Raw genomic sequence first — 27,882 nt, forward strand, 5'->3', positions numbered from 1 at the left:
GTGCAGTCGCTCTTCACAGGCACAATCATAGTGCAGTCTAGCCTTGAACTTCTGGGCTCAACCAATCCTTCTGCCTCAGTCTCCTGAAGAGCTGGGACGACAGGTGTATGCCACCATACCCAGCTTCATAAGCATTCTTTAACCTATTTTTTTTGGTAGTCCTCAAAGGGATGATGGAATACTTTTTGAATCTTTAATGATGAAGACAGTACAAACTTTAACTTCCTCTGCCCCTCTATTCTGCTTTCCAATTTTTGCTATTATGATATGCAGGCTATTGTTATTAATATTTTAATATTAGTATAATACTTAGATAATGTATGATGACTAATTCTTTTTAAAAATAACATGTGACTTTAATATTCAGTTATATAACCATGCTTAGAAATATTATTCATCGCGGCCAGGCGCAGTGGCTCATGCCTGTAATCCCAGCACTTTGGGAGGCCGAGGTGGGTGGATCACAAGGTCAGGAATTTGAGACCAGCCTGGCCAATATGGTGAAACCCCATCTCTCCAAAAAAAAAAAAAATACAAACTTAGCTGGGCGTGGTGACGGGTGCCTATAGTCCTAGCTACTCAGGAGGCTGAGCCTGGAGAATCACTTGAACCCGGGAGGCAGAGGTTACAGTGAGCTGAAATTGTGCCACTGCACTCCAGTCTGGGCAACAAAGCAAGACTCTGTCTTAAAAAAAAAAAGTGTTATTCATAGCCTATTCTGGAGCTGGGACCAGGGTGAGATGAAAGAGACACTAGTCTTGAGTGCAAAATTCAAAAGGGTGTCAAAAGTTTCAGTAGTTAAGATAAAAAGATAAAGTTAAGTAGTTAAGATAAGTAGTTATGTTTTAATGCAATATTTTTAACCAAAATTAATGCAAAAACAATTGATAACAAAATATCACAAGTTTACATAAAGACAATGTCTTAGCTTGGGCTGCTATTAAAAACAACTGTAGACTGGGTGGCTTAAAGAACAAAAATTTCTCACAGTTTTGGAAGCTGGAAGTTTAAGATCCAGAGTCCAGTCTCCTAGGCCCAAAGTTTCTGGTGAGGGCTCTCTTCATGGCTTGGTGACAGCCGTCTTCTTGCTGTGTCCGCACATGGCATTCCTTGGTGTGTGAACCTGGAGGGCAACCGACCTCTGGTCTCTCTTCCTCTTGTTTCAGGGACACAAATCCAATTGGATCAGGACCCTACATTTTTTATGTCATTTAACTTTATTAATGTGAAGGCCCTTTCTCCAAACTTGGTCACGTTGGGGCTTAGGACTTCCACATATGAATCTTGAGGGGGAACATAGATATTCAGTCTATAGCAGAGAGGATCTGATAGGATGGAGATGAGGGTGAAGTGAGGCTGAGTACTATAAGACTTTCTCTCTTCCTTTTTTCTTCCTTCCTTTCTCCCTTTGTCCCTTCCTTTCCCTCCTCTTCCCTTTTATTTCAATTTTAAAATATTGTGTTAAAATATAATTTACCTCAGCCAGGTATAGTGGTGCATACCTGTAGTCCCACTTATTTGAGAGGCCAAGGCAGGAGGATTTTTTGAGCCCAGGAGTTCAAGATTGTGGTGTGCAGTGATCACACTTGTGAGTAGCACTATGTTCCAGCCTGGGCAGCATAGTGGGATCCTGTCTCTTAGAAAAAATTACGCTTTATCTCAATTACTGATTTTCTTGATGCTTCCTTTTATTTTACACCTGAGGTGAATGTCTTACTTGCCTGACTGTAGTCCCAGCCCTGCTCAGCTCTCCGTTTAACTGGGTTCATTGCTTTCTACCAGTTTTTTGTTTTGTTTTGTTTTGTTTTTTTTTTTATGACTTCCCCATTTCTTGAGTTCTTAATTCTGCTTCTTTATTCGTACATTGGGAAATGTTTTCAAGTTGTTTTTCCTGCAAGAAGAATCATTTCTGATTCTCTGCAGCGCTGCTGAGAGGGCACGTGGTGCAGAGTGTGAGAGTCTGGGCTGGGGAGCTCAGCTGCACGGGTTTTAATCTGGATTCTACCACTTACTAGTTCTTAATGCCTGTGTTTCTTCATCTGTCAGGTAGGCATGGTAGTAATATGTATGTGCCTCATGGGTCACCATTAGGATTAGATGAGACAAACCACAGATAGTATGTACAACAGTACTTGGCACCTAGCAAGAGCTCAATAAATGTTGGCCATTCTTACCAAGGGAAAGACATTTTGGCTGGGGATGAATGTTATCCCCCAGCTCCCCAACTCACTCCAGATCTGTCAGTTTCTATTTACATTCTTCTATTTGCCTATTCATCTTTTGGCATTTAGTGTTGTCGCAAAATTCAAGACTGGATTTTTTTTTTTTTTTTCCTTTAAGGCAGGTCTAATTTTTTTGCTTTCGTGATTGGAAAATTTTTCTCTTGATTTTTGTTATTCAAAAATGTTGCCAAACTTCATAAACTAGGGATTCATTATAGTATTCTACTTTTGTGTGTGTTTGGAATTTCAGTAATAAAAAGCCTGAGAAAATATCGGCAAGCTGCGGTATTTAGATGTGCATTTTTTCCCATTGATTTTGCTGGAGCGTCGTGGCTCCTTTCAGCAGCCCCCACAGCTTTCTGTTCAGCGCAGGACATGTATTTATACTTACATTTTTGTCTGTCCATTGATATGGTCTCTCTCCTTCAGGAACATGGATCTTTTATCTCTTGGATCTCTGTTGTGCATCTTCTCTTTTTTTTTTTTTTTTTTTGAGATGGAGTCTCAAAAAAGAGATGGAATCTCTGTCACCCAGGCTGGAGTGCAGTGGCGCGATCTCGGCTCACTGCAACCTCCGCCTCCCGGGTTCAAGCAATTCTCATGCCTCAGCTTCCCAAGTACCTGGGATTACAGGTGCGTGCCACCATGCCTGGATAATTTTTGTATTTTTAGTAGAGACAGGGTTTCCTCATGTTGGCTAGGCTGGTCTCGAACTCCTGACCTCAGGTGATCCGCCCACTTCAGCCTCCTAAGGTGCTGGGATTACAGGAATGAGTCCCTGCACCCAGCTTTTCTCTATCGTTTTCTGCCTCATGATTGTCATCTGTGTCTTTTGCAACTGCACATAGGTAGAGCCTCCTTATCTCAATACATTACTTATTTGACTTTCTGTAGTGTTGATCCCACTATTTCCTGTTCTCAGTTTTAATTTTAATTCTACTAATGTTGGTTTAGTTTCCTCATAATAATTCCTTGATGCATCCATCTCTCTTTTCACCTTAGCCTGTTTTCTTCTTCTAGTTTTCTGTTTTTGTTTCATAGAGGGTGCTTTGTCCTATATTTATATGCTGAGGAAACACCTTTCCTGGTGTTTTCTCCAACACCTTGTGTTAGCAGTTTTATATGTGTTCTTCCTCTTAGCCTTCTTCTTTTTTTTTTTCATTATACTTCAGTTCTAGGGTACGTGTGCACAACGTGCAGGTTTGTTACATATCTATACATGTGCCATGTTGGTGTGCTGCAGCCATCAACTCGTCAGCACCCATCAACTCGTCATTTACATCAGGTATAACTCCCAATGCCATCTCTCCCCCCTCCCACCTCCCCACAATAGGCCCCGATGTGTGATGTTCCCCTTCCCATGTCCAAGTGTTCTCATTGTTCAATTCCCACCTATGAGTGAGAACATACGGTGTTTGGTTTTCTGTTCTTGTGATAGTTTGCCGAGAATGATGGTTTCCAGCTGCATCCGTGTCCCTACAAAGGACACGAACTTATCCTTTTTTATGGCTGCATAGTATTCCATGGTGTATGTGTGCCACATTTTCTTAATCCTGTCTGTCACTGATGGACATTTGGGTTGATTCCAAGTCTTTGCTATTGTGAATAGTGCTGCAATAAACATATGTGTGCATGTGTCTTTATAGCTGCATGATTTATAATCCTTTGGGTATATACCCAGTAATGGGATGGCTGGGTCATATGGTATTTCTAGTTCTAGATCCTTGAGAAATCACCACACTGTTTTCCACAACGGTTGAACTAGTTTACAGTCCCACCAACAGTGTAAAAATGTTCCTATTTCTCCATATCCTCTCCAGCACCTGTTGTTTCCTGACTTTTTAATGATTGCCATTCTAACTGGTGTGAGATGATATCTTATTGTGATTTTGATTTGCATTTCTCTGATGGCCAGTGATGATGAGCATTTTTTCATGTGTCTGTTGGCTGTATGAATGTCTTTTTTTGAGAAATGTCTGTTCATATCCTTTGCCCACTTTTTGATGGGGTTGTTTGTTTTTTTCTTGTAAATTTGTTTGAGTTCTCTGTAAGTTCTAGATATTAGCCCTTTGTCAGATGAGTAGATTGCAAAAATTTTCTCCCATTCTGTAGGTTGCCTGTTCACTCTGATGGTAGTTTCTTTTGCTGTGCAGAAGCTCTTTAGTTTAATTAGATCCCATTTGTCAATTTTGGCTTTTGTTGCCCTTGCTCTTGGTGTTTTAGATATGAAGTCCTTGCCCATGCCTATGTCCTGAATGGTATTACCTAGGTTTTCTTCTAGGGTTTTTATGGTTTTAGGCCTAATATTTAAGTCTCTAATCCATCTTGAATTAAGTTTTGTATAAGGAGTAAGGAAAGGATCCAGTTTCAGCTTTCTACTTATGGCTAGCCAATTTTCCCAGCACCATTAATTAAACAGGGAATCATTTCCCCATTTCTTGTTTTTGTAGGTTTGTCAAAGATCAGATGGTTGTAGATGTGTGGTATTATTTCTGGGGGCTCTGTTCTGTTCTATTGGTCTATATCTCTGTTTTGGTACCAGTACCATGCTGTTTTGGTTACTGTAGCCTTGTAGTATAGTTTGAAGTAGGTAGCGTGATGCCTCCAGCTTTGTTCTTTTGGCTTAGGATTGTCTTGGCAATGTGGGGTCTTTTTTGGTTCCATATGAACTTTAAAGCAGTTTTTTCCAATTCTGTGAAGAAACTCATTGGTAGCTTGATGGGGATGGCATTGAATCTATAAATTACCTTGGGCAGTATGGCCATTATCATGATATTGATTCTTCCTATCCATGAGCATGGTATGTTCTTCCATTTGTTTGTGTCCTCTTTTATTTCACTGAGCAGTGGTTTGTAGTTCTCCTTGAACAGGTCCTTTACATTCCTTGTAAATTGGATTCCTAGGTATTTTATTCTCTTTGAAGCAGTTGTGAATGGGAGTTCATTCATGATTTGGCTCTGTGTTTGTCTGTTACTGGTGTATAAGAATGCTTGTGATTTTTGCACATTGATTTTGTATCCTGAGACTTTGCTGAAGTTGCTTATCAGCTTGAGATTTTGGGCTGAGATGGTGGGATTTTCTAAATATACAATCATGTCATCTGCAAACAGGGACAATTTGACTTCTTCTTTTCCTAACTGAATACCCTTGATTTCTCTTGCCTGATTGCCCTAGCCAGAACTTCCAACACTATGTTGAATAGGAGTGGTGAGAGAGGGCATCCCTGTCTTGTGCCAGTTTTCAAAGGGAATGCTTCCAGTTTTTGCCCATTCAGTGTGATACTGGCCGTGGGTTTGTCATGAATAGCTCTTAGTATTTTGAGATATGTTCCATCAATACCGAATTTATTGAGAGTTTTTAGCATGAAGGGCTATGGAATTTTGTCAGAGGCCTTTTCTGCATCTGTTGAGATAATCATGTGGTTTTTGTCTTTGGTTCTGTTTATATGCTGGATTATGTTTATTGATTTGCGAATGTTGAACCAGCCTTGCATCGCAGGGATGAAGCCCACTTGATCATGGTGGATAAGCTTTTTAATGTGCTACTGAATTCAGTTTGCCAGTATTTTATTGAGGATTTTTGCATCCATGTTCATCAGCGATATTGGTCTAAAATTCTCTTTTTCTGTTGTATCTCTGCTAGGCTTTGGTATCAGGATGATGTTGGCCGCATAAAATGAATTAGAGAGGATTTCCTCTTTTTCTTTTGATTGAAATAGTTTCAGAAGGAGTGCTTTACTTCCAACTATGTGGTCAATTTTGGAATAAGTGCGATGTGGTGCCGAGAGGAATGTATATTCTGTTGATTTGGGGTGGAGAGTTCTGTAGATGTCTATTAGGTCCGCTTGGTGCACAGTTGAGTTCAATTCCTGGATATCCTTGTTAACTTTCTGTCTCGTTGATCTGTCTAATGTTGACAGTGGGGTGTTAAAGTCTCCCATTATTATTGTATGGGAGTCTAAGTCTCTTTGTAAGTCTCTAAGAATGAATCTTAATGAATCTGGGTGCTCCTGTATTGGGTGCATATATATTTAGAATAGTTAGCTCTTCCTGTTGAATTGATCCCTTTACCATTATGTAATGGCCTTCTTTGTCTCTTTTGATCTTTGATGGTTTAAAGACTGTTTTATCAGAGACTAGGATTGCAACCCCTGCTTCTTCTTTGTTTTCCATTTGCTTGGTAGATCTTCCTCTGTCCCTTTATTTTGAGCCTATGTGTGTCTCTTCATGTGAGATGGGTCTCCTGAATACAGCAAATACAGCATGTGAGATGGGTCTTGACTCTTTATCCAATTTGCCAGTCTGTGTCTTTTAATTGGACCATTTAGTCCATTTACATTTAAGGTTAATATTGTTATGTGTGAACTTGATCCTGTCATTATGATATTAGCTGGTTATTTTGCTCGTTAGTTGATGCAGTTTCTTCCTAGCATCGATGGTCTTTACATTTTGGCATGTTTTTGCAATGGCTGGTACCGGTTGTTCCTTTCCATGTTTAGTGCTTCCTTTAGGGTCTGTTGTAGGGCAGGCCTGGTGGTGACAAAATCTGTAAGCATTTGCTTGTCTGTAAAGGATTTTATTTCTCCTTCACTTATGAAACTTAGTTTAGTTGGATATGAAATTCTGGGTTGAAAATTCTTTTCTTTAAGAATGTTGAATATTGACCTCCACTCTCTTCTGGCTTGTAGAGTTTCTGCCAAGAGATCTGCTGTTAATCTGATGGGCTTCCCTTCAGATCAGGTCAGGTGGGTAACCTGACCTTTCTCTCGGGCTGCCCTTAACAGTTTTTCCTTCATTTCAAGTTTGGTGAATCTGACAATTATGTGTCTTGGAGTTGCTCTTCTCGAGGAGTATCTTTGTGGTGTTCTCTGTATTTTCTGAATTTGAATGTTTTCCTGCCTTACTAGGTTGGGGAAGTTCTCCTGGGTGATATCCTGCAGAGTGTTTTCCAACTTGGTTCTGTTTTCCCCCTCACTTTCAGACACACCAATGAGACGTAGATTTGGGCTTTACACATAATCCCATATTTCTTGGAGGCTTTGTTCATTTCTTTTTCCTCTTTTTTCTCTAGACTTCTCTTCTCACTTCATTTCATTCATTTGATCTTCAGTCGCTGATACTATTTCTTCCATTTGATCGAGTTGGTTACTGAAGCTTGTGCGTTTGTCACGTAATTCTCGTGTCATGGTTTTTATCTCTGTCAGTTCGTTTATGGCCTTCTCTGCATTGATTATTCTAGTTATCCATTCTTCCATTCTTTTTTCAAGATTTTTAGTTTTTTTGCACTGGGTACGTAGTTCCTTCTTCAGCTCTGAGAAGTTTGATGGACTGAAGCCTTCGTCTCTCAACTTGTCAAAATCATTCTCCATCCAGCTTTGGTCCGTTGCTGGCGATGAGCTGTGTTCCTTTGGAGGGGGGATGCCCTCTGATTTTTTGAATTTCCAGCTTTTCTGCCCTGCTTTTTCCCCATCTTTGTGATTTTATCTGCCTTTGGTCTTTGATGACGGTGATGTACTGATGGGATTTTGGTGTGGGGGTCCTTTCTGTTTGTTAGTTTTCCTTCTAACAGTCAGGACCCTCAGCTGCAGGTCTGTTGGAGTTTGCTTGAGGTCCACTCCAGACCCTGTTTGCCTGGGTATCAGCAGCGGAGGCTGCAGAAGATAGAATATTGCTGAACAGCAAGTGTTGCTGTCTGATTCTTGCTCTGGAAACTTCGTTTCAGTGGTGTGCCCAGCTGTGTGAGGTGTGAAGTGTCAGTCTGCACCTAGTAGGGGATATCTCCCAGTGAGGTTACTCAAGGGTCAGGGACCCACTTGAGTAGGCAGTCTGTCCATTCTCAGATCTCAATCTCCATGCTGGGAGACCCACTGCTCTCTTCAAAGCTGTCAGACATGGTCATTTACATCTGCAGAGGTTTCTGCTGCTTTTTGATTAGCTATGTCCTGTCCCCAGAGGTGGAGTCTACAGAGGCAGGCAGGCCTCCTTGAGCTGCGGTGGGCTCTACCCAGTTCGAGCTTCCTGGGGGCTTTGTTTACCTATTTAAGCCTCAGTAATGGTGGGCGCCCCTCCCCCAGCCTTGCTGCTGCCTTGCAGTTAGATCTCAGACTGCTGTGCTAGCAATGAGGGAGGCTCCGTGGGCGTGGGACCCTCTGGGCCAGGTGTGGGATATAATCTCCTCTTGTGCCGTTTGCTAAGACCCTTGGTAAAGCACAGTATTAGGGTGGGAGTTACCTAATTTTCCAGGTGTTGTGTATCTGTTTCCCTTGGCTAGGAAGAGGGATTCCCTTCCCCCTTGCGCTTCCCAGGTGAGGCGATGCCTTGCCCTGCTTCACCTCTCGCTGTTTGGGCTGCACCAGCTGACCAGCACTGACTGTCCGACAAGCCCCAGTGAGATGAACCCGGTACCTCAGTTGAAAATGCAGAAATCATCGTCTTGTGTGTTGCTTGTGCTGGGAGCTGTAGGCTGGAGCTGTTCCTATTCGGCCATCTTGCTCAGGATTGCTTTCCTCTTAGCCTTCTTGAGAATATTTTTTTCCCCAAGCTCTGTATAGTCCTTTTTATTCACTCCATGTAAGAATATTTTTGCCTTCATCTCCAAGCGAGACAGGTCTATCCAGCCTCCTAAACCCATGATCATTTTTTAAAAGCAGCTGAACTGATCTGAGATGGGCATCTTTCTCATGCACTGGCTGTTTGATGTTCTGAATCCATAGGGTCCACAGAAAGCTGTGCTCCCCAGCATGCATTGCCACCTTTCTTTGTCTTGTCCTGGTCTTTGTCTATCCCAAGATACAGCATACCACTGCCAGTTCAGACTCTACTTCTTGCCCTCTTGTGCCCTAGGTTGCCATATCTGGATAATGTTGGAATAGAGGGCAGGGAGACACAGAGTTGAGGTATGGGAAGAATGGAGGGGACTTTGTCCTGATTGCCTAGGCAAGCAGATGTCTTTTCTTCCCCCTAGTGTTTCGTTTTGTTTAAAGACAGAGTCTTACTGTGTTGCCTAGGCTGGAGTGCAGTGGCATGATCATGGCTTACTGCCTCAAACTCCTGGGCTCAAGTGATCTTCCCACCTCAGCATTCCAAGTAGCTGGGACTACAGGCGTGTACCACCATGCCTGGCTAGTTTGTTAATTTTTTGTAGTCGAGACAGTGTCTCACTGTGTTACCTAAACTTCTTTATCTTTTAAAAGATTTCCTAACTGCTCTACAGGATGTTTACTGCTTGTGTAATAAAGCAAAGAATTTTTAAATAGCAGCCCTATATCTATAGAACAACTGTTTGGTATTTTAGATCTGAATCCAGTTTGAGGTTTCGGAGGCAGGAATTGGTCAGCAGGAAAGGTAAGAGGTATCTGTCCGCCTCTCTTATGGCAGAGTGTAGTGTCGTGAATCCTGGGTTGGTTTTCTTAGTTCAGCTCCATCTGCCTTGTTATTTGCAGACATTTCTCTCAAGTTCTGGTATTAGTGCATCTTTAGCCTTTGGTTTTAGTGTTGTGAGTTTTTACCTTTTAAAAAACAACATGAAGTGCTGCTATATGGATGCTTTTTTTTTTTTTTTGCCATTAAGAAAAAATTGTAGTCAAGTACACATAACATAAAATACACCATCCTGACCATTTTTATGTGTACATCTCAGTAGTGTTAAGTACATTCACATTGTTGTATAACCAATCTCCAAAACTCTTTTCATCTTGCAAAACTGGAGCTCTTTACCTTTTAAATGTTAACTCCCCATTCCCTCCCATCCACTCCCCAGCTCCCGGCAACCACCATTCTATTCTGTGTCTTCCTTTTGGCCATTTTTTAATTTTTAATTTTTAGGAGGCTGTGACGTGCACTCGTCTTAACGTTTTCTATCTCTGATTTATACAGCACATTCATATTGAGTGTACACTCTTTGCTAAACATGTTCGTGGTTCTGGGGACACTGCTGTGAGCAAGGGCGGTATTGTTCTTGTCCTCAAGGAGCCGACATTCCAGGGAGGAAAGAAAATCAAGTGAATGAGTGCGTTAGTGAGTTCAGACAGTGCTAAGTCCTGGGAAGACAGCAAATGGCGATGTGACAGAGAGTGCCTTTGGGGTGCTGTTTTGGCCAGGGAGGTCCCAGAAGGCCTTTCTGAGCAAGTGGTATTTTAGCTGACTCCTGGATCTGTACAGGATACTTCCTCCCCGATGTAGAAGGACTGGAGGAACAGCCCTTTGGAAGGAAGGAACAGCATGCACACACACTCTGAGACTGTCACGAACTTGGCACATTTGAGAAATGGAAAAATATACTGATGTGACTTGAGCATACTAAGCAACGGGGAGAAGAGAACAAAATGAGGCTGGGCAGGTCATAGAGCAAAGCCAGGCAGCTTAGATTTTGTTCCAATTGCAATGATAAGCCACTTGGGGCCTTTATTAATTTATTTATTTTGAAACAGGGTCTCTCATTGTCACCCAGGCTGGCGTGCAGTGGTGCAATCATGGCTCACTGTAGCCTCGACCTCCTGGGCTCAATCAATCCTGCCACTTCAGCCTCTCAAGTAGCTGGGACTATAGGTGCGTGTCACCATGCCCTGCTAATTTTTGTATTTTCTGTAGAGACAGGGTTTTGCCATGTTCCCCAGGCTGGACTCAAACTCCTGGGTTCAAGTGATTTACCCGCCTCAGCCGGGATCCCGAAGTGCTGGAGTTACAGGTGTGGGCCACCGTGTCTGGCCCACTTGAGGCTTTTAACAGTAGAGTTATGTGACCTAACACTTGACATTAAAAAAGATTTTTGCATAAAAATACACTTGAGTTGGATAATTCTGCATACAGCAGCATACAGATGCATAAGCACCGCACATACACGGTCTCCTCATCTGCCTCTGACAACCAGATTCCCCTGGGGATACGTCAGGAAAGTCTGGGATACCTGTAGACTTTGAGTAATTCTAATGAAAAGGCTGACAGATAGTATTGCTTTATGGATGGAACATCTGAGACCCTGAAATGTTGAATGTTCATGAGTCATTCTCCACTTTAGCCTAATTTTTCTTTATCATTAATCTTGCTCTTAGACTTAGAACAGAATCTACAGAGTGTCAGTCAGCTAAGCTTGAGACTTACCTATTTTTTGTTACCTTTTTTGGAGATGGGGTCTTGCATTGTCACCAAGGCTGGAGTGCGGTGGCGCGATTTGGGCTTACTGCAGCCTTGACCTCCTTGGCTCAATAGATCCTCCCACCTCAGCTACCCAAGTAGCTGGGACTCCAGGCTTGTGTCACCACGCCTGGCTTATTTTAATATTTTTTGCAGGGATAGGGTTTTGCCTTGTTGCTTGGGTTGATCTCCAACTCCTGGGCTCAAGCGATCCTCCTGCCTCAGCCCCTCAAAGTGCTGGGATTATAGGCATGAGCCTCTGTGCCCACTGAGACCTATTTATTTGAATGGCAGAATTGCTATGGGGTAAAGAAATCCACCTCTGCCAACATGGCACTTGTATGCAAATGTAACAAACCTGCACATCGTGCACACGTACCCTAAAACTGAAAGTATTAAAAAAGAAATCCACGTCTGGTTACTCCTGTTTCTATTAGTAGGTGTATAAAATATTCTACAATAATATGTGACCCTTAAAAAACAGAGTAAAAGTCTCTTCCCCTCCCCCCACAGGGGGTTGGTGGAGGATTCGAAAAATGGCTTTTGGTTTGCCGGGCTGCCATTTGTGAAAGTGTTTCTTGCTAGAATGGAATGGGTACCTGTGTCCTTGGTGATGGGGCTTCCTGACATCTGCCACACCAAGCCACATCTGAGGGCAGGGGTGGCATCCTGTGCTCACACTGCAGGCATCTTTTCTGAGCCATGGCCATTGTGTCACTTGGACTTCAAACCCCATTTTGAGCAGCCTATTTTTGATAGAATCTGACTTTTCATTGTGAATATTTAGAAATTTTTTAAAAGGTAAAAAACAAACAGACAGGAAAAACACCTTTATCTGGCTTTGGTAAATAGCAGTTGTTTTTGTCCACTGTTGGGGAGTGAAACAGCCTGTGATGATTCTGATCTTGATATTATACAGAAACTAGTTCCTAAACAGATGATCAGAATCTGCACTTGGTACTTCATTCAAAACAAGTCCTCTGTGTTTTACATCATGCCCTTTTCAAGCAGGTCTCTTTAGACAGTGGGTACGAGTATTTCATGAGCTATAAATGTTGAATTTGGAAAATACTTGGCATCATTCTAGGTCTTTATTTCAGAAAACATCCTGGGATGGCACGGGCCCAAGTCACATTCCACAGAGCAGCTGAAAAATGGGACACTTGGCTCTTTGCCATCAGCCAGTGCCAACATAACCTGGGCCATTTTACCAAACTCCACTGAAGATGAACAAACCTCACAGCCAGAGCCAGAGGTAAGCGTGTAGTCCTCTCAGTGCATTCATGGCTTGTGTTATCGCTTGTTCAGAAATATAGTAATTATATTTGTAACTTGCTCATCGCTTTGTTTCAAGAGGAGACAAATTAAAAAATGGAAGAATTGCCTGGAGAGACAAAATCAGCTATGTGCATGCCCGGCACTTCTCTTGTTCTTGTGTCTGGCAGCTGCTATGGGTGAATTGTGATCCTACGAATGAGGAATCTCCTATTTTCATTGAAATAGGAGTCATTTTAACTTTAAGTGGGAGAAATTCTAACAGACCCATTAACATGATGCTTATTGACATGATGGGAGCAGTTACAATATATTATGTCGCTCCCCTGAATAATGGCTTTTTCGTGTGGTTCCTGCTAATACAAGCTCTTGCCTCACATGCTCGATTCCTGCATGCTCCTGAGCCAGGCCGGGATCCATGGGGCCATGGCCAACACTCCTTTTGGGCACTGAGCTGCAGCCCAGGTTCAGGCTGCCGAGGATATGCACTGCTTCGTCAGGAGAGCAGTCCTTGCAGATCCTGGTGACCAACCAGGCTCCAACAGGCTTCATGGACTTTCTGTCATCTGTCCTCAGCTCTCCTAACTCTGCCTCTAAGTGGCAGCTGGAGGGGAGCGAAATGCAGTGTCTCCTTTTGTCAATATTATTTTGTGTCCTGAGTCCATTTTTGTTTTTCTTGTTCTTTTGATGCACATGATATAGTCTTGATACGGTCTCTTGAACTGGGCAGAGGCCTCCTTTAACTATGTGTTAGAGGTTGTTCTTAATTTCCATTGAAATCATTTTTGCCTGAAAATTGTAGAACACTCACAAAATCTATTTGATAAGGTTGAAAGCCCCAAGGCAGTGTCTTTGATCAAATGGTTTTGGTTATCAATGGAAATTTTTCTCCAAGCAGCATAGGATTATATTCTTGGACAGTGATGTAGTAGCATAGCTCTCGTAAAGTCAGATTAGGCTGCCTACAAATATTTCATGGGCATCTTTAAGGGGCTTTAGAAGGGTATGAAGTGAATAGTGGCTGTGGATTTTTGAAAGGCATTTGCTCTGTATGTACAAGGAGTTTCAGGGTCTAGAAACCCATGCAGCTGATGTGTAAGTGAATTAGAAGGTAAGTTGGCAACCATGTGAATGGTAGAGAAGTGAGTTATTAGATCTTTAGTGATCATTTTTTAGATCCTTATTTCTAGCAGCATTCTTGCGCAAAACCTAACTTACTTACTATGGCTCATACTATTTCTGACTTTGTAAATCCTCCTTAGTGTTTCTTCTGTGTTTTTCTGATAGGTGTTCCCTCTGACCCCCAAGGTTTAAGGCCAAGTCTGTTGTTTTTTACACAAAGTTGTTGCCCACTTTACCTCACCAGTCAGTAGCATTGGCAAAAAAAATTAGCATACGATTATCTGTAAGAAATAACTAACTCCTGGCCGGGCGCGGTGGCTCACGCCTGTAATCCCAGCACATTGGTAGGCCAAGGTGGGTGGATCACGAGGTCAGGAGTTCGAGACCAGCCTGACCAACATGGTGAAACCCTGTCTCTACTAAAAATGCAAAAATTAGCCAGGCGTGGTGCACACCTGTAATCCCAGCTACTCAGGAGGCTGAGGCAGGAGAATCGCTTGAACCCGGGAAGCAGAGGCTGCAGTGAGCCAAGATCACGCCATTGCACACCAGCCTGGGCGACAGAACAAGGCACCATCTCACAAAAAAAAAAAAGAGAGAAAAAGAAATAACTAATTCCCAATTTCAACTTTAAAAATAATATATCCTGAAGAAGAAGAACTAGCCAGAGCTTTTTTCATTAAGGTAGGGAGACAGACATTAATTTCTGGTTGTCATTTTTTTCCTGAATTGTTTTGTCAGAGCAAGGTAAGATTTTGTTTGATTCCATGTAGCAGGGAAGGTCTTACGGAGTAGAATGGTGTTTTGGTGGTTTTCTGAGACGGGAGAGTTTTTTGCAAAGACTCCCCTCATTTTTCCCAGTGAGTGCTATGGCAGATGATTCTCAAAACCCAAACAGCTAGTAGAGCTTGGACACTATTTTTCTTCTTAGGCCATTGTGCCTTGCCACATTTTTTTGTCTTAATAGTTCAAAAAGTGGCAACATCCACACAATAGTTTCTCTGTCAGAAAAAAAAAATTGTTGCTATTGCCTCCTTTCTGTACATTGTGGGGGAATAACTTCTATATAGAATGAAGCGAAATTCCTAAAGGTTAAAAATGCCTTATGGAGCAGGTCTTTAATGCTTTTGATCTAGAAAATATAGTTGCTTATGTGAGTGGTCGTTGGGAAACTAACTTTCAGAATTGTGGTTATTATGGTCATGTAGCTAAATTAACGATTGTCTTCTGGTTTACTGTTTAGAACATGTTAGGTCTTTTGGGGGATAAGTGAGATACCAAAGGTAGCTCCCCTCTGCTGGTTGTGGCTTCCCATAAAGTAACCTACATCTGAAACAGTAATGCAAGTTGAAGCTTAGTCTGTTTAATTCCCAGCAGAGTAAAAGCTCAAAGAGCTGTATGTATTTAATACATGAGTTAAAAGAGAGCTGTGATCGGCTCTGTTATAAAATGTAGTAACCTTATAATTTTATTCTGCTGGGGCTAAAACTAACTAAATGTGAAAATGAAATATTCTTCCATAATGAAATGAGTTAGGATCTTGGTTTTACCTATTCATAGAACAATTTTTCAACGAAAACACCATCTGAAATGTAAGTCTAGATGGAAAAAGGTTTTCGGTGTGTCGCTTCATCATGTATGCCTTACTTTAGGACAAGAAGGGTGGTGATTGGAGTAGAGACTGTGGACCAAGCTCTCTTGACTTTTTCTTTTTTTTTTTTTTTTTTTTTTGAGATTTTTTTTTTTTTCCTCCGTCGCCAGGCTACAGTGCAGTGGCACGATCGATCTCAGCTCACTGCAACCTCCACCTCCTGGGTTCAAGCGATTCTCATGCCTCAGCCTCCTGAGTAGCTGGGATTACAGGCACGTACCACCACACCCAGCTAATTTCTGTATTTTTAGTAGAGACGGGGTTTCACCATGTTGGCCAGGATGATCTCCATCTCCTGACCTCGTGGTCTGCCCGCCTTGACCTCCCAAAGTGTTGGGATTACAGGCGTGAGCCACCACGCCTGGCCACTTTCTTAACTTTCTTTCTATTTTCTCGATTGGAGAGATTGGAAACCTAACAGCTACATGTCCCAGACTTTCTTACAGTTGGATTTCTGAACACGTTACAGGGAGATGCATTTGTGTGAGATTTGGAAGACCCATTTCCTTCTGTTCATGCTGCTGGCAGGCAGTGGCGTGGAGGTTGGAGTGTTTAGAGGCAGCTGTGGTGGCCACACTCATAGTTCCAGGCCTTAGTCCCACCTCCATGGGTGTGGCAACAGCTGTCTGACCTCTGAATCACAGCCACCTACATTGTTGTGACCTTGAACTTAAAAGTCTAAGGGGCATGCTGGGCGTGGTGGCTCATGCCAGTAATCCCAGCACTTTGGGTGGTCGAGTTGGGCGAATCACGAGGTCAGGAGTTTGAGACCAGCCTGACCAACATAGTCAATCCCCATCTCTACTAAAAATACAAAAATGAGCTGGGCGTGGTGGCGTGTGCCTGTAATCCCAGTTACTTAGGAGGCTGAGGCAGCAGAATCGCTTGAACCTGGGAGGCAGAGGTTGCCGTGAGCTGAGATTGTGCCACTGCACACCAGGCTGGGTGACAGAGTAAGACTCTGTCCCCTCCAAAAAAGAAAAGTCTCATGGGGCCCCTGATGTCTGCTCCTCCAGCCTTTTTAATAATTTTATAGGCACCTAATTCCCATATCAAATTCCTTTCTGACTGCAGCACCTGGGGTGGTTTCTGTTTTCTGCGCCCATTGTGACTGGTCGGGCTCTTGGCATAGGAGAGCCCAGGGCAATGAGGTGAGCCCATCCTGAATGACAGAGCTCACACGTGACCATGCATACCCACCTTCCAGAGGACATATCTGAGCGACAAAACCTTAACTGTTTTTTTAAAAGTCAGATTTATTGAGGCATAATTCACCAACAATATAATTCACCATTTTAAAATGAAAGGTTCTCAGTCTTAACAAATCAAAGTAGTATCCCTAATCCAAATCGAATTCAAAATCTGATTAGATTGGAGTTAAATCTGAATCCCTAATTCAACATCTAAAATGCCCCCAAATCTGAAACTTTTTTAAGGCCGCCATGACACTCATAGGAAATGCTCCTTGGAATATTTTGGATTGCAGATTTTTGGATGTGGGATGCTCAACTGGTATAATGCAAAAATTCCAACATCCAAAAAAATTCAAAGTCCAAATCACTTCTCCCAGGCGTTTCAGGTGAGGGATACACAACCTGTATAGAACAGTTCTACTGACCCCAAATTTCCTCATGCCCCTTTACAGTCAAATCTGCCCCCCAGCCCTTGGCAACCACTGATCTATTATTTGTCCCTATAGTTTTGTCTTTCCCGGAATGTCATGTGTATGGAATCATGCAGGATATAGCCTTTTGAGTAGGGCTTCCTTCACATAGTGTAATGCATTTGAGATTCATCCATGTCATGTGAATCATACTAATGCATTCCTTTTGCGTTGAATAGTACTCATGGGATCTACAGTTTATCCATTCACTAGTTGAAAAGCATTTGGTAACTTTAAAAACTTTCTCACATTTTTTATGGGTAAGCTGGAAAGGGGGAGCAATGAAAAATAATGTTATTTGAGGGTAAATATCTGGTGCCCAGGTACCTACCCCTGGCCTTAGGACAATCAGGACTATAGCCCCGCCCCTGGAGACTGTAAGCAGAGTGTTTTTAAGCCTGTTCCTCAAGAGCACACCGTCAACTCTTATCATCCCGTGTTGACTGTCCCAGTTAGCAGCTTTGCCTAGTTAGTTGTCTGGATTACAGCGGCAACAATGCTGTCAAGAGACCACATACTCCATACCCCCACAAATCTAGCAGGTGTAGAAAAACTTATAATGTCTTTATGTACTGAGTACTATATCAGCATATAAGTTAGCTAAATGGACTTTGGTTAAAAAATTGCATAACTGAATTTTCAAGTAAACATGTCCTAATCATCCCTTTCCAAAGGAAGAAAAATTGTTTTAAGACTAAAGGAAGGAGACTGATATGAAAGATTTAGCTGAGTTCTGTGTCAAGAATTTTCATGCTTTTGATTGAATCATCATTTTAGCCCTGAACTTTTGAACTACTTAACAACCCATAAAGCTGTCCATTTGAAATCCTCTGATGTTCAACTTGAAGCCTGGCCAGTACAATCCCCTCAACACATTTTTATCATTTTTTTATTTTTCATCCCCATGATACATAATTGTATAGGTAGATGTTGGTTGCGGATGTATCTGGTGTGGGATGGTGATAGATTTTTAGAGATGAACAAGGTTAATATGTTGTTTTGATCCTGTAAATAATTCTTTTCAAGTTGCAATCTTGTAAGTTTTTTTGAAACATGTGACACGTATTTATTTGTGGTCAACAGTTGGAGGAGTGAGGCAGCTATCACTGACTTAGGATGATTGAAAATCACTTTATTGAATCCTGTGATAACCTCACAGAGTTTAATTCCAAATGGTTGCTGCATAGGAAATATCATTGATCAAGTTTAAAATTTGTTATAAGTAAATTTTGTGGGTGATAGGATTATCCTTCCACACTCCACTCCTCATCTCTCATCATCAAACAGACTGTATCTCCTTCCAAGAATCTGTAGAATAGACATTTTTTTTCCCCTTTGAATCATGACCTTTGATTCACTAAATCTTAGAATAGTCTTTAGGAGTCAAATGACCACTCCCCAAACTGGAGTGGTTGTTTAACTTGCCAAGCATCACAGAACTTAGGTTGGCACAAAATTGATATCTGGACTTGCTTTCTCCCAAGCTAGTGCTCTTTCCTTCTTACTGCACCATCTCCTATATTGGGTAGGATTCTTTCAGATGCAAATAATAGGAAACCCTACAATTAATACTCAAATAGTAATAAATTGAAGCCTGGGCATGGTGGCTTATACCTGCAGTCCCAGCATTTAAGGAGGTCAAAGCAGGAGGATTACTTGAGGCGAGGAGGTCAAGACCAACTTGGGCAACATAGACCCTGTCTCTACAAAAAAATATAAAAATTAGCCAGGCAATGGGGGTGCGTGCTGATGGTCCCAGCTACTCGGGAGGCTGAGGTGGGAGGATTGCTTGAGCCTGGGAGGTTGAGGCTGCAGTGGGCTGTGATCACACCACTGCTTTCGAACCTTGGTGACAGAGTGAGATCCAGTCTCAGAAAATAATAATAATGATAATATTAATTAATTTTTGCACAAAAGAATTCTGGAAGTAGGTGCTTCCAGGTCTGGTGCAGCAACTCATGATGGCCTCAAAGATGCATCCATGGCCACTGTCCTGGAGCTCTCCAGGCAGAAGATGCTTCTGTGAATTGGTCCATTCCTCATCAGTGGCCTTGATCAGCTATCTAACAGGTGCTAAGTGGTTGTAGTTACACATGGAATTATTTTTGTGGGAGGGTCCCTGATCATGGGATAGAATTCTTACTATAATCTTTTAGAAGAGCTGCTGAAGACATTCCATTTAGATCCTCACACTAAAGGAATAACCAGTGGTTTGATTAGCCGGATTTTTTCTTTTTCTCTTCTGACTGTTGTTGGTCTGGAGGGAAAGTAGTTCATCCTTCAGACAAATGTAGAAGATATGCCTCCTAGCTATCAGACCCTCAGGCCTCACTGAAAATCAGAAAGAGCCAGACGGTTCTTATACTTAAAAATACACTGCTCCTTCATCAGTTTGTTCTGTGTTCCAGTATAGTAAGACAGTGATGATTTATCTATGCAATTATTTTATTCACTCAGCAGATATTGAGCTCTTATTATATAGTGGGCATTGAATGGAGCCCGCCCTTAGTTTAGCAGGTTTTCATAACCCAGTTTATTAGCTCTGTACATGTTTCATAATAGTTATAATTATTCTGTATATCATGAGATTAGCAGCAAGAGAAATGTCTCCTAGCCAAGTGACGTTTCTACGGTTAGTACCCTAAGACTGTGTAGGTCCTGGTGTCATGCGGTTGTGGATCTACCTATGGCCCGTGGCAATTGAGACGACCATCTGTGAGATGACGTGGAATTTGAAGATGTGCTTCTGTGGTTATCTCGTAGGCTATACCACCTCCTATGGTTAAGAGCTCCTCTTGTCTGTCTTGCAAAACAGCATCTTTCTGCCCTCCTTCCTTCTCGTTCTTAGCAACTCACAGTGTCATCATCACACGCAAGCCTAAGCCCTGCACACGTTTTTCAAGAACTTGTTCGACTTGGTTTCTGGCAGCTTTCATGAGCTGAGTACAAGGCATGATAGTATATTTTTCTGTGTCCTTTTGGGGGATTAATTTCAGCTTATGCTCATTTTTCAAGGATTTTTTCTTTCCTCCATTGCCTTTCTCTTCCTCTCTTCCTTTTTTGTGGGTTGATAATAAGGTTTTGCTTCTTGGGTGGGTGTTGTTTTTATAAGAGAGGAGGGGAATATAGTGGAAGGTCTGAAATCATGCCTTTGCTATGGCCAGTAGGATATGTGCTGGGGCTTTTAATGGGTTCCGACACTGGACTGAGGACTGAGAGAGTCTTTGGCAGTGGCCTTAGGAGTGTTCACGGTGTCGCCTTCCTTCTCTCCCCTCCCCCGAGGCCTGTGTGGCTTTGTGACATAAACACCCACCAGAGTGCTGGGGAGGTAGCCACCTTGGGTTTGCCAGCTGTGAGCTAGAGCCCTATGAAAAAACTAAGCACCAGGTGGTATAATCTCTTCTATCCTGCAGCAGTACTCAAGGGATTAAGCGCTTTGAAACTGGTGAATGAAAAGGGCTTAAAGCCCTGCAATGTTGAATCTGGGTTTTCCCTCCTCTTTCCCCTTTTCTCTTTTCCGTTCATTCTTGTTGCCACAAAGGGAGAAAGTCAGGTCTGAACCAGAGGTGAAGAGTTGAAGAGATTGTGGCGATGTGGTACGAAAAGTTTTAGTATTCTGTTGTTTGGGGGTATTTAGTCTCACCCTCTAAACATGGCCCTAAATTTCACAGCTCCCTCTGCTTCCTTCTCACTTGCCTAGTTCTATGAAATTATACCAGTATAAATGAGCTTTTCACCATCTGCCTGGCTTATATTTGTATTTGCCCACGGTGAATGACTATTTTAAAAGTGATTTATTTTCTGGCCCTGATGACGCTCACTTTCTAAAGATGAAAAGTCAACGCTCAGAGATTTATGATCCTGGGGAAAGAATGTTATGGGAGAAAAGAGTAAAATATTTCTCACATCTACTTTGGGCTTCGCCTGACTTAATCGATGAGTTCTTGTATCCCTTTTGTAATTTGAATTGAGTTTTGTAGATGGCTTACGGCTCTATGCATTGCAGGGGCTTACTGTGTGCTAAATAATAATTGTAAATTTAAAATTCTTTTGGTACTGATGATGGATGTGAGCCACTAGGGGGAACGTGTGTGTGTGTGTGTGTGTGTGTGTGTGTGTGTGTGTATGAAACAGAGCAAGTGAGTGAGCCATAGAATTGTCTTTAAGTTCTGGCAGTGTTTTTCAGATCTTATGGATGTAGGAATCAAATAGCCATTCTGTAGTACTTGAAAGTACTGTACCAGCAGCTGTTTGGCTATCCATCCAGTCCCCAGCCACACCGGGACTATAGCCTTCCTCACCCCTGAAGATACTGGAGCAGCCCGGACCACGGCCATGGACTCCATGAGGTGCCCTGTGGAGCTGGGTGTCATACGGTGCTCTGTCACCACTGTCTTTTCTCTCTCTCAGACAACAATGTGCTCCTGTCCCTCCCAATCCCCACCCTTTTCTCTGTCATTCATCATCTACAGCCTGTGCTGGATGGTCCTCGTGTCACATAAAGTTCTTTCTATTAGCTCTAGTGGTCCCATTAAATGACCACATTACCAATAAGTATAAGCAGAGTGGTGGACATACAGCCGTGCGAAGGAGAAGGAAACTGTAGCTGTTTTGGAAATGAACTTAAACGCAGTCGAGAGCGGTGTATCAATCCTGAAAACCCTGGCAGTGCTCTTTAGATTGCTCCAAATCTCCATTCTCATTTTTCTTGATCATCTCATCAGAATTGCTTTTCTTTAAAATATGTAAGAAATGTATATAACTTTGTTAATATTTACAAATTAATACTGTAAGAGTATCAAATCTTAAGTTATTTACAGCGAATGTATTTAGCCCACATTATGGGTTTAATACAGCTTTGTAGGTTACCCTGGAAACCCCCAGGAATGATGGTCATTTTTTGGAAAATGTGTTTCAGATTCCAAATATCTTCTTTTTACTAGCTTATGTACTAAAATGCAGAGCCAGCTTGTAGTTCTGACTTTAAAAAAAAAATATGTGTATATATAGTGTAATTCAAGGAGAAAACTACTCCTTTGAAGGATGTGAACTTTTCTTATAGAAGATTAATACTAATTTCATGTATTGAATTGAGAAAAGAAATGGAAGCAAGAGGGACTTACACTCATGTTTATGTGGCTCTTAAAAATTCCATTATGATGAGTTTTTAGTGCTAACACATTTATTTAGAATGGAATATTATATAGAAATTCCCATAATGGGAAATCCTTGCCCATTTTAGATATTGCTGTGCTAGATCAGTGGTTCTCAAGCAGATGAGTGGGGACTCTTGTGCCCTGCAGACATGGGGGGCAGGTGCTCACGACGGTCATTGACTAGGGCTTATGAGAAGCTTTATAAACTTCACTCTCCACCTCACAAAAGCCAGGTTTTTGTTTATATCATCTGAGAATACAGGTTCCTTGATGGACGCAATCAATTGATTGGACGTAAGATACAAAATCATAATGAAAACAAGAGATTCTGTTTTTGATAATTTGGCTGTTAAGATGAGTTAAAAAAAAAAAAAAAAAAAAAAGGTCCAAGTCCCAAGGGTATTTTGGGGAAAAGTGCAGTTAAATTGTTGCATTTCTAGGTTGGTGAGAATGAGGTGAATAATCAGCATTTGGGTCTCTTTAAGCTGTTTCATGATGGGGGATAGGGATTAACATGGTGTCTCTCTGGAGCCCCAGCTATGGAGTCTGACAAAGCACTTTGAACCCAAGCTCTTTCAATGATTGCCTGTAAGAATGTAAGCATGTGAATTATTAATGGTTGTATAATGGTATTTCCTGATGAAAATGTTGTAAACATTATATGAGATCATATATCACCAGTGTCCTGCTCAATGCCTGGCACTCAATAGTAAGTCCTTATTAAAATTGTTCTTTGGCCGACCTAGCTTATCTTTATTTGTAGATATGAAGTATATTGGGAAACACTTAAGAACATGTGTTGTCATGCTATTCTGGGCTGAGCAAGATTCATTTATCTTTTGTTTGTCTTCCAAAGGAGTAGTCTGGGTGTAAATAATGACATCTGCCATTTATATAATGGAGCATGGTTTACAAAGGGCTTCCACTAATAAGTTATTCAAATATGGCTTCTCCACATAGAACTAATTTAATAATCATCAGGCTAGTTCTGTTGCTGGTGTCTTGCCTGGATTTTCTCTGAGGAAGTCCTAAAATCACCTGGCATGGCCCCAGGTCAGTGAGCATCCACAGGTGGGAAGCCCAGGTAGCTGATTTTCACAGTACATCCCAGGCTGGTGCATCAGCGGAAATCTGTATATATGGAAATAAAGGAAATATAAGTAGGTCATATTAGATTCCTGTTGCTGCTGTAACAAATTACCACAAATGTATTCTCTTACTGTTCTGTTGGTTAGAGTCTGACACAGGTCTCAGTGGGCTAAACTTAAAGTGTTAGAAGGGCTGTGTTGCTTTCTGGACGCTGTAGGGTAGAATCTGTTTCCTTGGCTTTCCCGGCTGCTAGAGGCTGCCTGCATTCCTTGACTTGGGCCCATTGCTCCATCTTCAGAGCCAACAGCATTGCATCTCATTGACCCTGCTTCCATAGTCCCATCTCCCTCTGACTTCCCTCTTCTGCCTCCCTCTTCCACTCTTAAGGCCCCTTGTGATTACACAGAACTCACCCAGATAATCTAGGAAAATCTCTCTGTTTTAGGATCAGCTGATTAGCAAACTCAGTTCCATTTGCAACCTTAATTTCCCATTGCCATGTAACCTAACATATCAGGACTTGAACGTCTTTGGCCCTTTTTTTTTTTTTTTTTTTTTTTGAGACAGAGTCTTGCTCTATTGCCCAGGCTGGAGTGCAGTGGCACAATCTTGGCTGTAGGTTCAAGCAATTCTCATGCCTCAGCCTCCCCAATAGCTATGATTAGAGGCAGCCACCACCATGCCTGGCTAATTTTTTATATTTTCAGTAGAGATGGGGTTTTGCCATGTTGCCCAGGCTGGTCTTGCATTCCTGAGCTCAGACAGTCCTCCCACCTTGGCCTCCCCAAATTCTAAGATTACAGGCATCAGCCATCACGCCTGGCCATCTTTGGGCCATTTTCCCACCTACAGCAGCAGGGGAGTTGACTGGCATTCACAGAATACATTACATAGAGCATGGAGTTAAAACTAGGCTCAACCTCTGGCTGGTGGAAATTAAGCAAGTTGTTCTATACCCTTTGAGGAAAGCGGTCAGCTCAGCTGGACTCATTATTGGAAAATAAGTGCCTGGCTTTGCTTTTTATACACAGTGAAGCCTTTTCAAACTTGCTTTTCCCAGGCTGCCCCTGCCTTTGCCACTCCCTTCCTCCCTGTACCTCCCAAGAGCCTCAGAATTCAGCCGGACATGAAACCATGATGTCTCATTTCTTACAGTTTCTACAATTCATGCTTTGGCAGTAGTAGGAGGATGATTTTTAAAATTATCATAAAACAGCATAATTATTGCATTAAAATACAGTAGAAACCTATAGGAAGTCAGACGTAAAAACCCCGTATTTCCTTTTGATGCCGCCTCCTTAGAAGGAGCTACTGTGTGTCTCTTATGGGAAATTTGTATAGCAAACATATATATATTTATTTATTCTTTAACTTTTTTTATACCAATAGAATCACAGTATGAATAATGTTCTGTGGCTTTTCAATTTGACAGTATATCTTAGGTATCTTCACATGTCAGTATGTAGAGATTGTTTGCATTCTTTTGAACAGCTACAAAGCCATTCCAGTCTATGAATATATCTATGGAGTTATGTGCTATATTTTATTTAACTAGTAATTTGTTTAACTAGACCCTAGGAGTGACATGTACGTTGTCCAGTTTTTCATTATTATAAATTGTCCTCTACACATACTGTGTACACTTACAGAAATATATCTTATATAGGGAAACTTTCCAGCAGTGGAATTTAACTGAAATTCAGTTAACAAATGTGGGAATTTAAGGTTTGATAAGTATTACCACGTTGCCCTCCAAGAGTAAGCCAAATGTATACTTTCTCAGCATTGTGTGAGGGTTGCTATTCTGTCTCTCACCATTAAGGAATGAATGTCAAACTCTTATTTTATTTCCAGTTTATTTTTAAGATAAAGGTATCTTGTTTTTAATTTCCTTCTTTATAATTATGAATGAAGTTAAGCATATTTTCACATTTATTAGCCGTTCGTATTCCCTTTGTCTTTAACATCTTGTTCATAGTCTTTGCATATTTTTCAGTTGGGTTATTGGACTTCCTAAATAATGTTTTCTAAGACTTCTTTTAATATACCAAGCCAGTGAATTTTTAATAATGTGGAGCAAGTGTTTTTCCACCTTTTGGGTGCATTTTTCGAGGTAAGAAGCAGTAACAACAATCATGATTATGTCCCTGCTGTAAAATTTTTTCTCATGAAGAATCCCTTAGCTTGAAGCGTTTTGAGAGTCAGATTCCCCTTACATCCTTTTATAATTTAGCATTACTTTAAAATTCAGCTCCAGGATTTTATGTGCTGCTGTCTAGGAACACCCACTGGAATGAGCCAGCAGGTGATTCTGCGTGTGGGCTGTTTTGTAGGGATGAACAGCAGCTTTGGGAATGTACACTAACTGATATATATATATACATTTATCCTTCCTGGCAACATCATCTAGCAAGACTCTAGCAGTCCTCTTATTAAGAAAACTGCACCATGTGGAGAGGTGGTTTTTCTACCCTCACTTTCTTGCTGGTCTAGGTCCTTGCTTGAAAACAAAGTGAAAATATGGAGAGATGCATTCCATGGAGGTTCTGATTTGGACCTTCCATCCCATCCCAGGGTCTGATGTTACTGGTTTTTAATGCAGTTTTATGCAGGATACTTGTCAAGTTGAAAAAAACCAATATATTTATTCCTTAAAAATGAAACACTTAATGACATAAAAACTTTTTAAAAGAAATTCAAAGACATTGAATTAAGTATAGCATGATAAAATATTCAGTTAAATATCAATTTCCAATAAAGTGTCACATACTCTGTTTTTTGAAACTTTTGAAACTCACATGAAGGATGCGTTTCATGATCCTGTTTTATGAAAATGGGATGAAGATGTGTTCAGGAGTAGAGAATTCTGTCAAAATCTCTAAATTGACAAATTCTCTAAAGTGACAGAAAACCTAGCTTGGAAAGTCATCATGAAGTTATTTTATGCTACAGAAATGGAAATTCTGGGGCCGGGCATGGTGGCTCACACCTGTAATCCCAGCACTTTAGGAGGCCAAGGCAGGCAGATCACGAGGTCAGGAGATTGAGACCATCGTGCCTAACACTGTGAAACCCCGTATCTACTAAAAATACAAAAAATTAGCCAGGTGTAGTGTCACGTACCTGTAGTCCCAGCTACTCGGGAGGCTGAGGCGGGAGAATTTGCTTGAACCTGGGAGGCAGAGGTTGCAGTGAGCCGAGATCATGCCACACTCTAGCCTGGGCAACAGAGTGAGATGAAGAAAAAGAAAAGAAAGAAAGAAAAAAAAAGAAATGGAAATTCTGTGCAACAGAGTAATACAAACAAAAACTAGAATATGTAGTATTTAAAGGATCGTAGGTCCTACCTGAGCACAGTTATGTCTTAAAATTCACCTTCTTTTTGTGCTAAATGTAAGAATCCCACTGTTCTGATTATTAATAGTGCTACTACCTACGGTTTGTGTTACCCCAGGATGATTACAGCTATCTCACAAATTTCCCCTGGAAGTTTTCAGTGAATGAAGCATTTGAGAGTAGGACAAAGCAGAGCATGATAATGTGACAGTTTTTAAAGTAGAGGACATAGTGAGCCTTATTTGGATTTTATGGCAGTGGAATAATATAAAGAAAATATGAATTGCTGCAATTACCCTCTTACATCCTGAATATCATTTCACATCTGAGTAAAAGTACAGGGAAACCTTTTAATATCCTATGTCACTGTGGCTAGAAAAATGGACACACATAATGCAAATTAAAGAGAATAGAAAATGCTTGCTGTTTGGACCAAAAGATATTGAGTGGGATGTAGAGATTGTAGCTTTATAATGGGGCATTATTGGTGCCTCCTCATTGTGGAATTAAGGGCTGTGGTAGTTTTGCTCTTGTTTTATTTCTTTTCTTTTAGGAAATGCTAGAGCCTGTTTTCTGCTAGATGCTTTCTTCGTGGTTTGTTAATATTTACAGAAATCAGGACAGAATAGGCGTATACCAGATTTGTCTTTAAGAAAAATGAAAAGAATAAAACGTGAGCTTTGGGTTGTTTCTGATATTCCTAGCTCTTGATCTGCTTGTGGTACCAAATCACTGGTTTGAGAGTCGGAAGATAATGATCCAGAAACTACCTATTGAAGCAAAACGGGGTGGACTTGCTAGTTTTTATCCCTTAAAGACTTGCTACTCTGTATGTATTGATATGTGCCTGGCACAGGGAAAGTCCTCAATGAATGTGCCTTCCGTGTGGCCGAGAACATTATAACATTATCAGAAGAGTTCTTAATGCATTTTGCTTTTTCCATTATTCATGATGCAGTCCCTTTTGGCCTGCAAAGAACAGTAAATGCCTCTTGCTTCTAATGACTTGTAAATCAAAACTGTTCTGTGGTTTGCGATGCGCTTGGTTATTTCCTTTGTGTTATCGTACGCTTCGGAAATTTCCATCGGAGGGTATTAGTTGGGAATTTCCAGGTGAGAAGCATAAATGATTCAAATGGACAGATAAAATTGAAAGCTGGAGTTGAATGACTGCCTGGTGTGGCCACTGATGAAAATACAATCACCCTTATCCAATCAAAGTTGATAGTTTTCCGAA

At 41.4% G+C, this 27,882-nt stretch overlaps 1 protein-coding gene across 4 annotated transcripts in view; it reads left to right on the top strand.

Annotated features, from left to right (window-relative positions):
* Window positions 1–27,882, top strand: part of OSBPL10 (oxysterol binding protein like 10) — a 326,237-nt gene that overhangs the window by 244,518 nt on the left and 53,837 nt on the right. For all 4 annotated transcript variants that reach the window (XM_015132398.3, XM_015132400.3, XM_015132397.3 and 1 more), the window contains one exon: window positions 12,454–12,608. In XM_015132398.3, coding sequence (XP_014987884.3) covers window positions 12,454–12,608 — 155 coding nt within the window. The remainder of the gene's footprint in view (window positions 1–12,453; window positions 12,609–27,882) is intronic.

The sequence above is a fragment of the Macaca mulatta genome, chromosome 2, assembly GCF_049350105.2.
Source record: "Macaca mulatta isolate MMU2019108-1 chromosome 2, T2T-MMU8v2.0, whole genome shotgun sequence".
Taxonomy (NCBI): domain Eukaryota; kingdom Metazoa; phylum Chordata; class Mammalia; order Primates; family Cercopithecidae; genus Macaca; species Macaca mulatta.